This window comes from Spea bombifrons, chromosome 2 (assembly GCF_027358695.1).
Source record: "Spea bombifrons isolate aSpeBom1 chromosome 2, aSpeBom1.2.pri, whole genome shotgun sequence".
In the NCBI taxonomy this organism is placed as follows: domain Eukaryota; kingdom Metazoa; phylum Chordata; class Amphibia; order Anura; family Pelobatidae; genus Spea; species Spea bombifrons.
Window position 1 is genome coordinate 28300810 of NC_071088.1, and position 15110 is coordinate 28315919.

Consider the following 15110-nt stretch of genomic DNA (forward strand, 5'->3'; position numbering starts at 1 on the left):
TTGGTCTTCTGTGTTTCAAAGGAAAGGGCCGTTTTTGGATAAATCATGACACCTGAAGCATTAAACATCTCAGAGCAAATCAAAACATAGAGGTTAAATGAAAACCATAGGGGACACAGTGATGATATGGGTGTGTGTGAAAAACAGAATTATCAGGACAAACGTAGATTATAGTAAAGTTTTAGCATATTAGACAGATCCCACCAGTCCAGATCCAAATATGAGAAAACATGGACATATCTTCAGCCTGTATGTGCATACCAATATTATACAATTATCATAAAACTGTAGGTTTGTTAGATTTTCATACAACACAATTGGCAGAATGTCCAATACCTCAGGAGATCAAAGGACAGATATGGAGGCAGGGCTGGGAAGGGACTGTTCAACCACCTTATGAAAGAGGCCACCTCGGTGTGCTCAGCCTCTGATCGTTGGGAGGTGGCTATGTTACATCACTTTTTTCAGCTACGTGGCCAGTCATGAGAGGTCAGAGAATCTTCCCAACTGGTCCGTGATCCTCAGTGATCTTCTTTTGCAGCTTGGCATGACAGCAGCCCAAAAATTGGCCTCTCCTGCAAAAATGGACACTTGCGAAGTATACTTTTTTGGTTGTCATCAAATGTGTTAAGATTCCATCAGGCCACAGGAAGGTTCAAGATCCATTTGTTTCTGCGATAGCTTTCACAAAACAGGGGTTGGTGGTGTAAAGTTGCTCATATATACAATGCTTGCTATGGTCCATGACATAGTCCTCCACTTTGCCACGGTCCTTTCATAGTGGCCTAGTTCTGGTTTGTACTGCTTGAAAATTATTATTTAAATGTCATCCCTTGAAAAGGAAATAGCCCAAGATTTGCTTCTGTCCCTTTATTTTATAAAGCTTATCTTGCACCTGAAGTAATGCTGGAGCATTTTAATACTATGCAAAGATATAGGTTGCTCTGCAGTATGTTATCAGATTTTAGAGCATTACAGAATATTTCTTGCTAATGTGTTTAGATCAAGTAATTGCAGTTGAAGTACAATTTATGATAGCATATACCTAATCAATGACATTGACTGTCCATGGGGAGTGTAAATTGATTGTGTGTCAGTATAAAACAGATGACCAAAGTGGTCCAAATAAATAAAAATAATAATGAAATATATTATGAAGTCGGCTGGATCAAAGCAATTTTATTTGGGATACCAGTGAGAAACCCTTAATTGATATGCTCAGTAAATCAGAGTAGCATGTAAAGGAAACCACTCCAGACTGCACAACCCTATCCATACTTGGGGACTGTCAAGGTTTGACCCAGAGTCTCCAGATGATGCCCTGCTTCCCTGGGTATCCCAATCAGGTTCTCCTTTCTCTGGAAAAAGGAGTGGCTTTTGTCCACACCTACTTCCTGTCTATACCACCGCCTTCCACCAATCACAGTGTATTTGGGGCTAGCTCCACCCAAACTTGCATCTTGCCCTGCCACTAGAATGTTAAACCCTTAGAGTTCTCAGAAATGCAAACGAATACATAAAAATGAGAATCTGAAAATGTTTTTCTTAGGTGTTAGGTCCAACCTCAAAATATCATCAAATATTGCAAATATATCTCTCTCTTATATATATAAAAGATAAGAGCTGGCATTGCCTGTGCACCAGTGTCAGGCAGCTGTGGTTGCTTAGTACTTTTTCTTTCATTTCCTGTAATTGCTCGGGTAAAGACTATGCTTTTATGTGAATTGCACGTTCAACACATTGCACACCTGCTGGTATTTACAATGAAATAAAACACATTTTTTAGCAACCCTTCCTGTGGTAATCCCTACATAGGAATGCTCCAGTTAGATAAGCCCTCAAAAGACAGATTTGTGTTAATTGTATTTCACAAAGCAGATTCCCATTGTGATTTGTTTTGCTTTAAGAGATATTCAGTAAATTCAGTAATTAGGTCAGAGAAGTACGTAAGGATGAGGCAACAGCAGGGACGTTAACGTTTGCATTGAGGCATGATGGTTAAAATAATGCAGAAGAGCTCGTGTTAAAGGAACAGTCATGTCATTTTTGTTTTACATGTGCTATCTAATGGCCACTGCTAGCCTCTTGCTTTCATGCAGAGGGATCATTCTCAACATTACCCTCTATGAAAGCAATGCTTTCTTAGCTCTGCCTACTTCCATTTTCACTGCAATATTTATATATTCAAACCTGGTGTCACTGGGAGCATGCGCGTAGCCAGGCGGGATGTAAAAGGATCTAGAATGCTAGGTCCTAAAAAGTCGGGTTATTGTATTTGTGTGCCATTAGCATAAGCTGAGACATGTGCACAATGTGTCATCCTTGTGAAACTTTTCATGTGGGTGTTTTGAGTTCTGTTGCCAGGATGCTCTTACGACACGCCGGAACTCTCAGGATCTGACAGTAAGCCTCAAAGCTATGACAGTCATATTCTGCTCTGTTTAAAGGGGTAACTCAGCTGACAACTCGACTTTTTATCAACTAGAACCCTATGTGTGTACCTTACACATGCTAAAAACTATGACAGGTAGGGCGACCCATTGACTTTCACCAAGGCCTCTGTAAATGAGAAACCTCCAGCCTTATGTGCATGTCAGGTCTGAATAAAAGATGACTTCACAGATGTTTTTTTCTGGGGAAAAAACTCTAGTAATCAAGTAAATACAGAAGTATGTCTCATTTGTTATATACCTATAAGGATAAATACATTATCTCGCCTGCATATGTTCATTGAGGTTACTTCCACCTGTATAGCTGTCCAGTAGATAACATGGACCACCACCCCTCAAATGAATCATATCTATCCTGTAAATGATAAAACATTTCCTCATATATACTATTCATATTCAACACCCCTTTCATCTGTTCTAATAAAATGGAGCAGGATCCTTCTGTTTTCCAGCTATACAAATCAAAGTTGCCAGAAAGATGTGCAGAACCAATTTCCTTCCCTAGATCAGATCCCAGGGGGAACAATTCCTAAAAGAGATTGTCTCCACTTAGATTGTGGAGATCATCTCAACTCTACCTACAAACCATTATTTATTGCATGGAAAATACGGTAAGCCAAGTATAGTTTCAAGTTGAGTGTGAGTGCAGGTTGGCAGTGGTGATTATGCGAGTTAGACATGTTTTCCAATCCAGACTGTATGAGTTTGGTACAGCCAGCTTGCACTCACTCGACCTCTACTGAATGGAGGCAGATGGGTACTCTTGAAAGCTACGGTGTACATCAATTACAGAAACATATTTTAAATGAGATGCTTTTGAGCTTTTATTGATAAAATTGATGCTAAGGCTACTGAGACTGTATGTTACAAAAGGCCCTTTGTTTGTAAAAGAGAGAACCGCTGCTAGCTATATGGCCCTTAACTATTTGACTATACGAGGGAGAAGCGATATAGTAAAGGGTAATGTCCCGATTCACTCCCGTTGGAACTCACAGGGGTGGTTTACATGAGTGCACCTTGTTCCAGCTCGCTATGAGCACTCAGCAGAGAAATGAGTCATTTCAGGCTTCCTCTCTGTCAGGCATTTTTTTTCTTTAGAAAGCTGTGAGCATCCAGCACATGCTGGAATTATTAATACGTCTGCTCTAAAAAAAAAAAAGGCAATATCCATTAGGGAAATTGGCTCAGTGAATAATAAATATTTTGCTCATTCTCACTAATTTAATAAGGAAAGGCTTTTAGCTCTGCCAGTTTGTGAGTTCGTCATTTTTAACTAAATTTGTGCTTTTTAAACTCCTGTCTGTGAGATTGTAAGTAAAGTTTGGCCAAATGTCACTTTTGTTCCTACAACTCTATACAAAAATGTAACATAAATTGTAACAAGAGATTTAACAACACTTCCTTATTACTTTGTTTTTGATGGATTTGTCACATAGTTTGTGTACGTAAAGGGACACTTCAGTCACTTGCCCTGATGGCAGAATTCGAAGTAGCTTAATTAGGGTTTTTTTTTGCCTTCTTTTGGATCAAGAATAGGAAGGTAAGGTAGAAGGGTTGAACTTGATGGGCATAGGTCTTTTTCAACCTTATGAACTATGTAACTATGTAACTTCTGTGAGCCTCCCCAGGAGGAATCCCTATTAAAGTACTCTATACTTTTAAAATACATTTTAAGGGATCACACATGCTGCATTGAGGTACACATGATGGCTGGAGTATTTCTATGACTCCAAGCCAGTGGTGCAGTACAAGCAGATCTTTCCATGCCCACAACATAAGTAGAGACCTATGTATGGACTCTTGTAAGGTCTAAAATCCTAAGCAAGAGGAGATGTTCGAGCTGGTTTGTGTCTGTATCACACTTATCCAGGCTTTGGGCTTAAGCCTAGCTCCAACCGAGTATCTACCCTAGCCATGACCCAGGACAGCGCCCCAGCCTCCCCAACAATGGCCACCATCCTCGCTACAGAGTGCCGGAAGTGACAATGTATGCCAGCGCTCCACGACTTAAGGTTGAGCAGTGCCTTTTAAAGCGTACTATGGAGGTTGTGTAGGTTTGGCACAGCCTCTATAGTGTAAATGTGCTGTTTTTGGTTTGAGTCGTGTAGAATTTTCCAGCCTCGTCTATACAGACAGTGGGATAACAAGAACTACTAGAGAATTGGTATGTATGCCAGTGAGAATCATTTGCCTCATTTCGGTGACTTGTCAGCATTTACTGATTACAGAAATATTATCACCATTTATTAATGTACAAGATTCAGAGCATCGGCATTACCTACATGCTGCCATAAATTTAGTATAGGAGGCAGATATTATATTATATTATACAATAAGGATAAAAATACATATACATATATATAAAGGTACACATACACACAAATTATATATATATATATATATATATATATATATATATATATATATGCATTGTACACATAAAGATGAGTTTCGGGGCACATTTTTCATTTTTAAGAGAAGCATTAACTGTATTATCATGCTTTTTGCCTTGGAAAAAAAACATTTCAACAGAAAGAATATAGAGGGGGTTATGCAGAGAGAACAATTCTTAAACGAAATGGTAAAAACCTGCAATCACCATAGCAACTGGATCAGTGTGCTTGGGGATTGTTCAGCTTTTCCCCTTTGCACCAGAACTGCTCTTTATACATAGCCCCCACATTTAAAGGAATAGACACGTGGAACAAACTCGTAAGCTTTCCATGTTACTGATTCAGCAGAGCTAAGAAACATTTTACCAGATATCAGAACATCTGCACAATTGTTTTATAATGAGACACAGGATACCTGAATTTGCTGACTCCAGGATTGTAAATATTCTTTGCAGCTGTCTGGAACACTACATTTCTATGAAGATTGACTTATGGAGATCTTTGCCTAGGGAGTCCTTATTCTAGTGACGTGCGAGCTCGCCAATATAAATGAGAATAGCAGAGGAAGAATCCAGTTTCAGTGCGGAATTATAGATATATGTATACTATAACGATATTATGTTACTTTGTGGGAGGCATATGTAAATACTTTGTAAAATTAAGATGCCCCATAGAATATTAAACCACTAGGGTCTGTATGTTGAGTTAAATAATGCCCGCCTAGTTTTTATACTATTCCAAACAAGAATTTAGTAGGGAAAGCATCTCCATTGAAGTTAGCCATAAAGTTTGGTCATGTAACCCAAACACTGCATGATAAATTATCTAATGGTCCAAGAACAACCATCTTTTCTATGGGGTAAAAGAACAAAGTGGAATAGGGTGTAGTGGAGTGGTTCACTGTGCAGTGGTTCAGATTCCTTAGGATACCCTTAAAGACTTGAAGTCCTTAAATCCGTGCTTGAAATTAAACAGTCTGATACGATAAGCTTGCACTTTTTTTTCTCTAAAGAACCCTCCTGAGGATGTTTGCCCAATACTCAGTTGTGTTACACACAACCTACAAAACTAAAGTAGCATAGCCTTACTTATCAAATTTATTCCAGGGCGATCTTATTTTTGGAAAACGCTAACCATGATATACCTTTATTTCAGTAAGATTGCAATCTAAAGCAGCAGTGTTTTTAATATATATATATATATATATATATATATATATATATATATATATATATATATATATACATATTTGCCTTGTATTTGAATTATTGCTACCGAGATAAGCAATCTGCATACACGTGCATACCCCTTTAAGGACCCAAAGGCAGAGGAACGCAAAGCTCCCAAGAGAGCCATATAGTACCGTCTCCCTCACCCTCGTAGTGTCTGAATTTTTGAGTTAAGGAGAATGCTGAGATAACATGTCATATTTTCCTGTGTCAATGAAGAGACCACAAGTGTAAGGAAGAGCAGAAGCCCAATTTGTCCCTTTCTAAGGACAATGGTACCTCTGAGAACCCTCTTTGCAAAGGACCCCTGAACTCTGATGACAGCTCTGTCCAGCACATTCTATGTAATACAGTAAAACCATTGTTTCTGTCATTGCTTTGTTGGTTTCCAACATTATGGTGATCACAATGATTTTTTTTTTCTCATCCATGATGCAGTTAACAATTTAGGGTAAAACACATTAAAATAAGTTACATTGTGTAAAAATGTTCTTTAAACATGCTGCCCCAGCTTATCAGTGCGTAACACTTTTATAACTAAATGAAGTGTTTAAAATATCATTTAAACTAATGTTGATTAGCCAGAGCCTTCTCAGAAATAATTATTTCATCAAATACAATTTAGTCTCATTCATAATTTTTGCTTGGGACATTTGTCATGTGACACAAAAGGAGGCACCCATAGGCTGTTGCCATAGAAATTGGGGAAGCTCCTTAGAGGTTTCTGAGTTTTTTTTATGTTTTTAAATCTTCAGGGAAAGACTAAAATCACAGGTCTTCTTCCTTAACCTTCTAGAGTAGAAGATGACCTTTCAAATGTATCCAACGTGTGTTGAGGAGTTAATTTAATTAAGTCTGACATACTGTTACGTTTAAGACAAAAGTTCCTGTTTAACCCATCCCCCCCAGTCTAATATAAAAATATTTATCTAATTTTTATAATTTAGTCATTATATGTATTTCTTAAAAGCAGCACAGTTGCACTCACCCATCTTTTTTGTTCTTGATAAATTCAAGGTGAAAGGACCAGGAGAAGGAGATGTCAGGTGGCCTTCAGCTACATGCCTCAGAATGATGATGAACTTGAGCTTAAAGTGGGTGAAATCATTGAGGTCCTTGGAGAGGTAAGTTTCTGTCCATGCTCCAGACCGCTATAACTCTATAACTTTTATACAATACGCACAGTTCTGTCGGAGGAGATACAATATAATTAGTGTGAGTATATTATAAATCTCACTAACTGGTCATGAAGCTACAATGTTTTTAAATGGATTAGCAGACTAGTAGGAACAGGTGCTGCTTCCTTGTTACCTACCATTTCTAGCCTAATCCCAAATCTCGGCTATGATATACTCAGGGTTAACCATTAGATATTCTCACGTGCTGAGAGTGGCAATTGTCTGCCAATTCACCATTGATTTCTCTGTGGACCCAGTCAGAATAACAATGAAAAAGCACATTAAGTTGCTAAAGCTCTTTAATTGATTTTAAAGTAACAGGCTACTTCCTAAAACTATATTTATGTTTAATGAACGTTGGGTTCCTCTTTGCATGCACTTCATTGCATTTTGCTGCATGCAGATTGATGCATGCATTGTTTAGTAAGAACAGGAAAATTAGACTTCTGTCTCATTTTTAACTCCTGCCTGTCTCTACTGAAGCCAGGAAGTATTAGTATGCAAACTTCTTGCCCATGCTCAGTAGCACTCCCACCAAAGCGGCTGCCAATTGCATATACTGCATGACACCAGAACATCAGTGTCCAGGTATCATGCATACTACTGGTTTCTGCTACGTCCATTGATTTAAATTTAGTTTAAGTTGAAAAGTTTTGAGGACAGCCTCCCTGCTCGTAGTTTTCTAAATGTATTCACCAATTGCCAAAGTAGCCCATTTATGACGAAGAATGCTTATTTTAAGTTATGAACCTCAGAATTATTGTCTGAAACTGTAGAGATCTTTGGCCAAGCCTATGCTGGTTGAACCTAACAAGGTTCTACACTTCCATGCATCAAGGTTTTTTTCGAGTTGATAAGTTACGTTTTAGAACCATGGCATATCTGCCTACTTTAATGAGATATTATACTTCACAATCTCCCGAAGTACCCAATGATAACAAGATTGCAGGAATTGATGGTTACCTGCAATCTTATGATTGCAGAATGCTCGCCTGTCTATTAACCAAAGAGCCAGCGCAGATGTACAAACTTTTTTTCTAGCCAGATAGAAATATCATAAACAGCATTAAAAGACTATACATTTCCATTTTATTTGTTGCACAGTTATATATATATATATATATATATATATATATATATACACACACAGTATACATATATACATATGTATATGTATATCTATCTATATAGATATATATATATGTATATAAGCTGTTTCATAACTTGTTTTCATATGCGTCGTGGGTGTATTGTGTGCTCAAAATGAGATTACTTTTCTATTTTTATTGATAGAGTTATGTTCCTGTAGGCGGTAATGCAAAGTATCATTGTTATGTGGGTTTGTGCCACTCTTTTATTCTTGAAATAAGTAAGCCCCCCAATATATCCTTTATTTGCAGTTTGAAATCTTAATTTGAGTTTTTACGGCTCAGTAAAAAATACCAAGCCCCATTCTTTATATTAACGCATTAACACAAACCTGTTACCCAATGGTAGTTAAGGAGTGTTAGAAGCTACAGTTCCATGAAAAAGCTGCATCACTAGTTTAGCATATCACGAGGTGATACAGCGATGGTTTGTGTTGCTAAGCAACTGTTCACCTTATACCAAAATGTTTTACATCTGCTATGATATAATTACCCTGGCTTTATATCGTGCTGTGGTTCAGATTGACGTGTCAGGTGATAAATTACATATAACTTTGTATTATGTTAGGAAACTAAACATCAACCTATTCCCCTGGTATCCCATAGGTTGTATTTATTGTATCTATAACACGGTAACAGTCGGCTTATAATTCCTCTTCTTACTCAGGTCTATAAATCAATAGGTCGCCAACAGATTTAAGAGTCTTGGTTCTGCCCAGTCTGAGACTGGCCAACTGGTGGGCTCCTAGCCATACTTACTTCATCGGGCGGCCACAGGCCATTAAGTGCCGGGGCAACTCTTTCATCACAAGTCCGGCTCTAGTTATGCCACACTCCTAGCTCCACCTCTAAACACACCCTCTAAACAAAAGTATGCCTTGGTCATTTAAGATGTTGGGAGTTATGATTTCCAACCCATTTAAATAACTTTTAACATTACGTTGTATGCGAAGTACAGTTTCTTGGATTCCATGATACATTTTCCGGCTTCATGAGGATTCTGTAACACTAGCATTATTATTACTTATTTATATAGCACCATCGTATTCCATATCGCTGTACAAGACATAACATAGCCACATAGAAACAAGAGCTAAGGGTGTCCCAGCATGGACATAGTTCCAAAATACTGAATGCACTTTAAGTGCACTCTGGAATTAATGTATTTTGATATATTATTCATAGTTTGCTAGCTTCTTTTTGATCTCCTTTGCTAGGGGCTGTTTTATCTGGATGGCATTTACTGTAGTGGTTTCTTGGCATATTTAAATGTGAGAGGCGTTGGTTGTGACAGTCTTCTTTGTGTGCTCCTTTCACTTTGTCCTGCACTTTCTTTATTGCTTCACGTCTTCTGAGGTTCACAGCGACAGCAGGGCAGACATGGAGCTATCCTTGACAGAATACACTTGGCATTTTATAATCACAATACTATTTTCAAAAGATCATAAGATCCCATATTGTAAATGGGAAGTTTTACGCAAAAGATTAACCAGCTGTGTTAATGCCCCAGATCTCTTTTCTTGGTAGTTGGCTCTCTAGATGGACTTTGGTGGAACTGTCCACTACCGTGGGTCCCACTATCACCTAAAGGTTCTAACAGGGAAGAGGTGTCACCATTCAATAAAGGGCAAGTCCAGCCATGTGTACCTGTATGTAACAAATGTGTCAAGCTCTTTACAAATACAAAATACATTTACACAAAGGCAGGGCCGGCCTTAGGGGTGTGCGACCTGTGCGGCCGCACAGGGCGCCATGGCAACAGGGGCGCCTGCCCGGGACTTAAATTAAAACATCGTTTTATTTTACTACACTTGATCTTAGCCAAAAGGCTAAAAGGACAGGAGAGAGGGGCAACAGGGAAGGGGAGAGGGTCATGAGGGACTGTCCAAACTAAGCAGGGAGACCTGGCAGGTATAGGGCTGCCCTTTTTAATGCACAACAACGACAGACTGCACCGAACATAGAAACCCAGAACCTGAGGGCAGATCGGCCCCGTTTGGCCCCATGTCAGTGTGTGATGAGGCTATGGGCTCTAACCCTCCGGGGTTAGGGCACTGATGGTGATGGAGGGTTTGCCGACGTGTCCTCGCCTAACATATCGTGTCCTTCAAAGGCTTCCAGAAACAATTTAATTTCTTAAAAGAGGGTGGGGCCTTTGAAAACACACCTACTCATAAAACAACTGTTACATTCAGGGGGTGTGGCCACTTAAAGCCCCACCCACTATGCCATAAAGCAATCATTCCTGATGTTCCCTCAACAGCTTCATTGTGATGTCATCATGCACTAAAGAACAAAACACAATTAGACAGGAGAATTTATTTATTTATTAAATGCCATTATTTCGTTGAATGATTCAGTGGGTGTGGCATGATTGTGGGCGGTGCTTTAAAAAAACACTCTCTCGTAAACAAACCTTCCTCAAAAACTGGGCGTGGCTTCTTCCAGCCCCGCCCACTATGCCATAAACCAATCATTTCCGGTGTTGCATCAGCAGCCTCATTGTGATGTCATCGGTAGCACAGGCAATGAATAGAGGGGGAGACTCGTAAACAGGTCATTGCTCAACAGAGCAGGCGACCGCGAAGATGTGCAAAGCCGAGCGCGATGTGTATCTGAGCCAACTACTGTGTTTGTGGTACATTGGAGCTTTTATACTCCTCTGTATCATATTATTAACACGCAAAAAGAGAGACGACTCTCACAGACAACGGCATGGACCCGGACTCCATCTGCACCTTGTGCATTCTCTGGTCAACAACTCCATGTTCCAGATAGAGATGGAACACAGACGGTCCATGTCCCGTCTTATGGACAGACTCTCGAGTCTGGAGGAACATCTAAAGTCAGAAGGTGACTACAGGAGGCGGAGGCATGAAAACCAGTCACCGAGACGCCGGAGAGAACATTGCGAGACCGCCTTGAGAAGCTCTCAGGTGTCTCGAGAGGACATATCTCAGAATTATTTCAATCTGGCTGCAGACCATGCCCATGGTCTGTCTCAGGAGAACAAAGAGCTCCAGTCAGTTATCAACAGCCTTCGTAGGCAGAACAAAGAGCTGACAGAGCGTCTGGAAGGCATGAGTAAGGCAATCCCCTTGCTTGAAGAACATGTGGCCATCAAAGACCTTGAAATTCAAGACCTGCAAGACAGATGTCATGACATGGAGATATCCTCACGTGAATCTACTGAAGCGGCTGAGGAGCTCGATGATAGACTGTTCAAAGCATTAGAAGCCAACGAGCAGATAGCTGAGGCCAACGATCAGCTACAACAACAGCTGTCTGCCCTCCGACAGGACAAGCGGAAAGTGGTCACAGTCGTTGAGGAGTTTGAAGATGCTATGGGAGAAATGAAAGCTTTAGTGCCGAGAGATGTACAGCTGAGCGATCCACGTAGCATTATACCTCTCATGATGATGGAAGAACTGATCATCAAAGCTCAAGTCTTCAGTACCATCGTCAACAAGACGCACTATAACTGCTGAATCACCACCAAGAGGCTACACTCTAGGGAACTATCACCCAGCCCAGAGGACACACTTTTGGCCACCAATGAGAAATTTCCATCTGTACGGTGATTTCTAACGGAGAATCTTCTATTGATCTCCAATCACAAATGTCCAACCATTAATCAATTTGGCAATAAAACTCAATTTAACATCTAGTATGGATCATACCATTTATTATTTGGACAATGGGGGGATTCACAAAGGTGGAGTGAAACCTTTTAAAAAGGGACGGGCAACAATATAATGATGCAAATCCTGAGATCCAGGAAGTTAGTATGGTGGCCCCCATGGTATACACACAATACAGGTTTCTTATACACGTACAGGAACATTGAACAGCGCTGCGGAATATGATGGCGCAATAAACATCATTACATAGGTTTATTTATTGATTTCTATCCATACCTGGGTATTACCCGGTGTAGAGTAGTTGGGGTTCCCCCTCTTGTGGGAGCACTGGCATTGTGGGGGGAGGTGTTATCTGCACATAGGGGTAAATGGGAGGGAAGTAGGAAGGGAAATGGGGACCCTGCACTGGAGTATAAATCCTAAAATACTGTCCGATCACCCCAAGGCTCTTAAAATGGGGTAAAAAATCTGAGAATCTGCAATTCACCCTAACACCTAGAGAATGGGGCAAAACCCAGGTAATCTTACTATTTACCCAGACACTGTGAGGATTGTGTAAGAACCCTGAAAAGCTGCCCATTTACCCCAAGATCGCAAAAATGGGGTAAAAACCCTGAGACTGGGGTAAACACACTAAGGACCGGCCCATACACTCTGACACCCTGGGGTAAAAACCTTGATAATCTACCCATTCACCCTAACACCTTGAGACTGTAATTTGCCTATTTACCCGGAGACTTCAAGACTCTGAAAATCCAAGACACTGAAAATCTGACAATTAACCCTGAGACTCTAAAATTGGGGTAAAAACCCTGATTATCTCCCCATTTCCCCCGAGATTCTGACACTGGGGTAAAAACACTAAGAATCTGCCCATTAACCCCAAGATTCTGGGACTGGGATAAGAACCCCTCAAAAATCACCTGAGAATCTGCCCATCCCCCCCCCCCCCCAGATTATGAGATTTGGGTAAAATCCTGAAAACCCTGACTCTGAAAATCCAAGACACTGAAAATCTGCCCTTAAACCCCAACACTCTAAAATTTGGGGTAAAAACCCTGAGAATTTGCTCATTAACTCAGATATTCTGGGGTAAAAACACTAAGACTCTTATAATGGGGTAAAATCTCTCAGAATCTGCCCATCACCCCGAGACTGGGGCAAAATCATTTATTGCAAACAAGTTGTTTATGTGGAATGGTTTCCATGGAAACCGGCTGGACGTCGCTAATGATTTCTGCACTTTGCCCCAGAATGCTAATTAGGAATTTTGCCCCTGCAGCTTCATGGGGCCGATCACAGATTATTATTACCCTTATGCCGGGAACATTAAGATTTTTTTGCCCCATACAGGTGCTTTTTATTACTATCTGCTGCTATCATTAACCCTTTCAGAGCAGGTAGTTAGTACCGTGCTGGGACGCCCTGCCATTCAGGCGCTGGAAGAAGCGAAACTCTCTGGGTATGGGGGTAAGATGCTCTGCCGGGGCCCTGATACTTGCCCTCATGGGGTCGTTGCAATGCTCTGTCACAGGTAAGAACTCGCTAAATGAATTGTTAGTGCCGAGTGTCCCCATTTAACTTGGCCAGTCCCTCTCCTGAATCACTCTGCCCCCCCCCAGGTGCCCCTGTTTTGTAGGAGCTAAACATAGGGCACAGAGCCACATGAAAAGTCTGGGTAAAACCCATCCCCCACCTCTAACTACACCCCAAAAAAGAAAAGTGCCCCTCTCTGGGAATTGGGAATGTTAGCAGGCATTCAGACATTATATAAAATCAAGGAAAATTGCCTCTTTTCTTACTTGTGAAGCCCAAATCGGTTTCCATGGTGATGCAGTAAACTAAAACACACACTATAGTTGCCATGATGATAAGCATAGCGGGCGACTTCCTGGCTTTGGAAGGGTTTGCAGTGTGAGGAAAGGTGCTATGTGTGCATGTGGGAGGGGGTCTACGCAGCTATGTGGGTGGGGCTACCCGTGTGAGGGGAGGGCTAGCTATTTGGTAACAGGGGAATTAGGAGTGGGGTGGGATTAATCTCCCTTTTTTTAACTTTATTTAACATCCTCCATGTTAAATAAAGTTTTTTTTAACTTTATTTAACATGGAGAATGTTAAATAAAGTTAAAACAAACAAAAAAACCCGATGTTTTAATTTAAGTCCTGGGCAGGGGCGCCGAGTAGTCGCTTGTGAAGTTCTCAGCAACTGCTCTGCGCCCTTCACTCTTCGTGACTGCAGCGCGGTGCCGGCGTTTCATGCTGAGCGCCGGAATTATTCTCTTTTTTTGGACCCAAAAAGAGCAACAATTGGGAGGTATGAGTTTTTGTGCACTATTGATTACAACATAAATGTATTTTTTTATGACCGAGCCACTTTAAAGAAGGTTTGTGAGCTGTATATTCAAGCCGCATTGTGTCACAGATTACTCATGTGCCTACACAAACCTTTCTTGTGTGTTTTTGCACAGTGTGGCATTTGGAAAGGGGAAAATGATACTGCGTACCTTAATATTTCACCTGTAACCTTTAGCAAAACTCAACAGGTCAGCATATTTTATCGCTGCCAATTTATAATAAGTTCAGATGATTCATTCCATGTTTTGCTACAAAAAGTTATTTTTCAAGAATTGTGTCCTGTAGACTCCAATTAGAATTATTGCGACATGGTATTGCTTGAGAAGCGCACAGCACTTTCCTCCTACACAGGCATCACACCTACAATCATATACATATCGCAGTTATATAACTGACCTGTAATTAGTCACTCGTAAATCAGTTCGACCTAATTATTTGAGGTTGAATCACCATTAACTACCACACTATTTTCAGACACGCACAACCCACATCAGTTTCGCAGATACTTCTGTAAGTAACTTTCTAGCAGGCACATATCCACATAACTTTAAAAGTTCCTCTAGCACATGAATGGGCGTACACAGACATAGCGGTTACTGTTATGTGTCTGCCTGTTTTCTGTCTAGTTCAGAGTTCTGCTAGATGAATAATATCATAGATCATAGGTAATCTTGAATTAACCTGTTGGGGGTTGCTCTTATGTATTTCCTTGGAAA

At 40.4% G+C, this 15110-nt stretch overlaps 1 protein-coding gene across 1 annotated transcript in view; it reads left to right on the forward strand.

The window, feature by feature from the left end:
- SH3KBP1 (SH3 domain containing kinase binding protein 1) overlaps positions 1–15110 on the forward strand; it is a 115910-nt gene that overhangs the window by 42775 nt on the left and 58025 nt on the right. The window contains exon 4 of the mRNA XM_053457308.1: positions 7090–7196. Coding sequence (XP_053313283.1) covers positions 7090–7196 — 107 coding nt within the window. The remainder of the gene's footprint in view (positions 1–7089; positions 7197–15110) is intronic.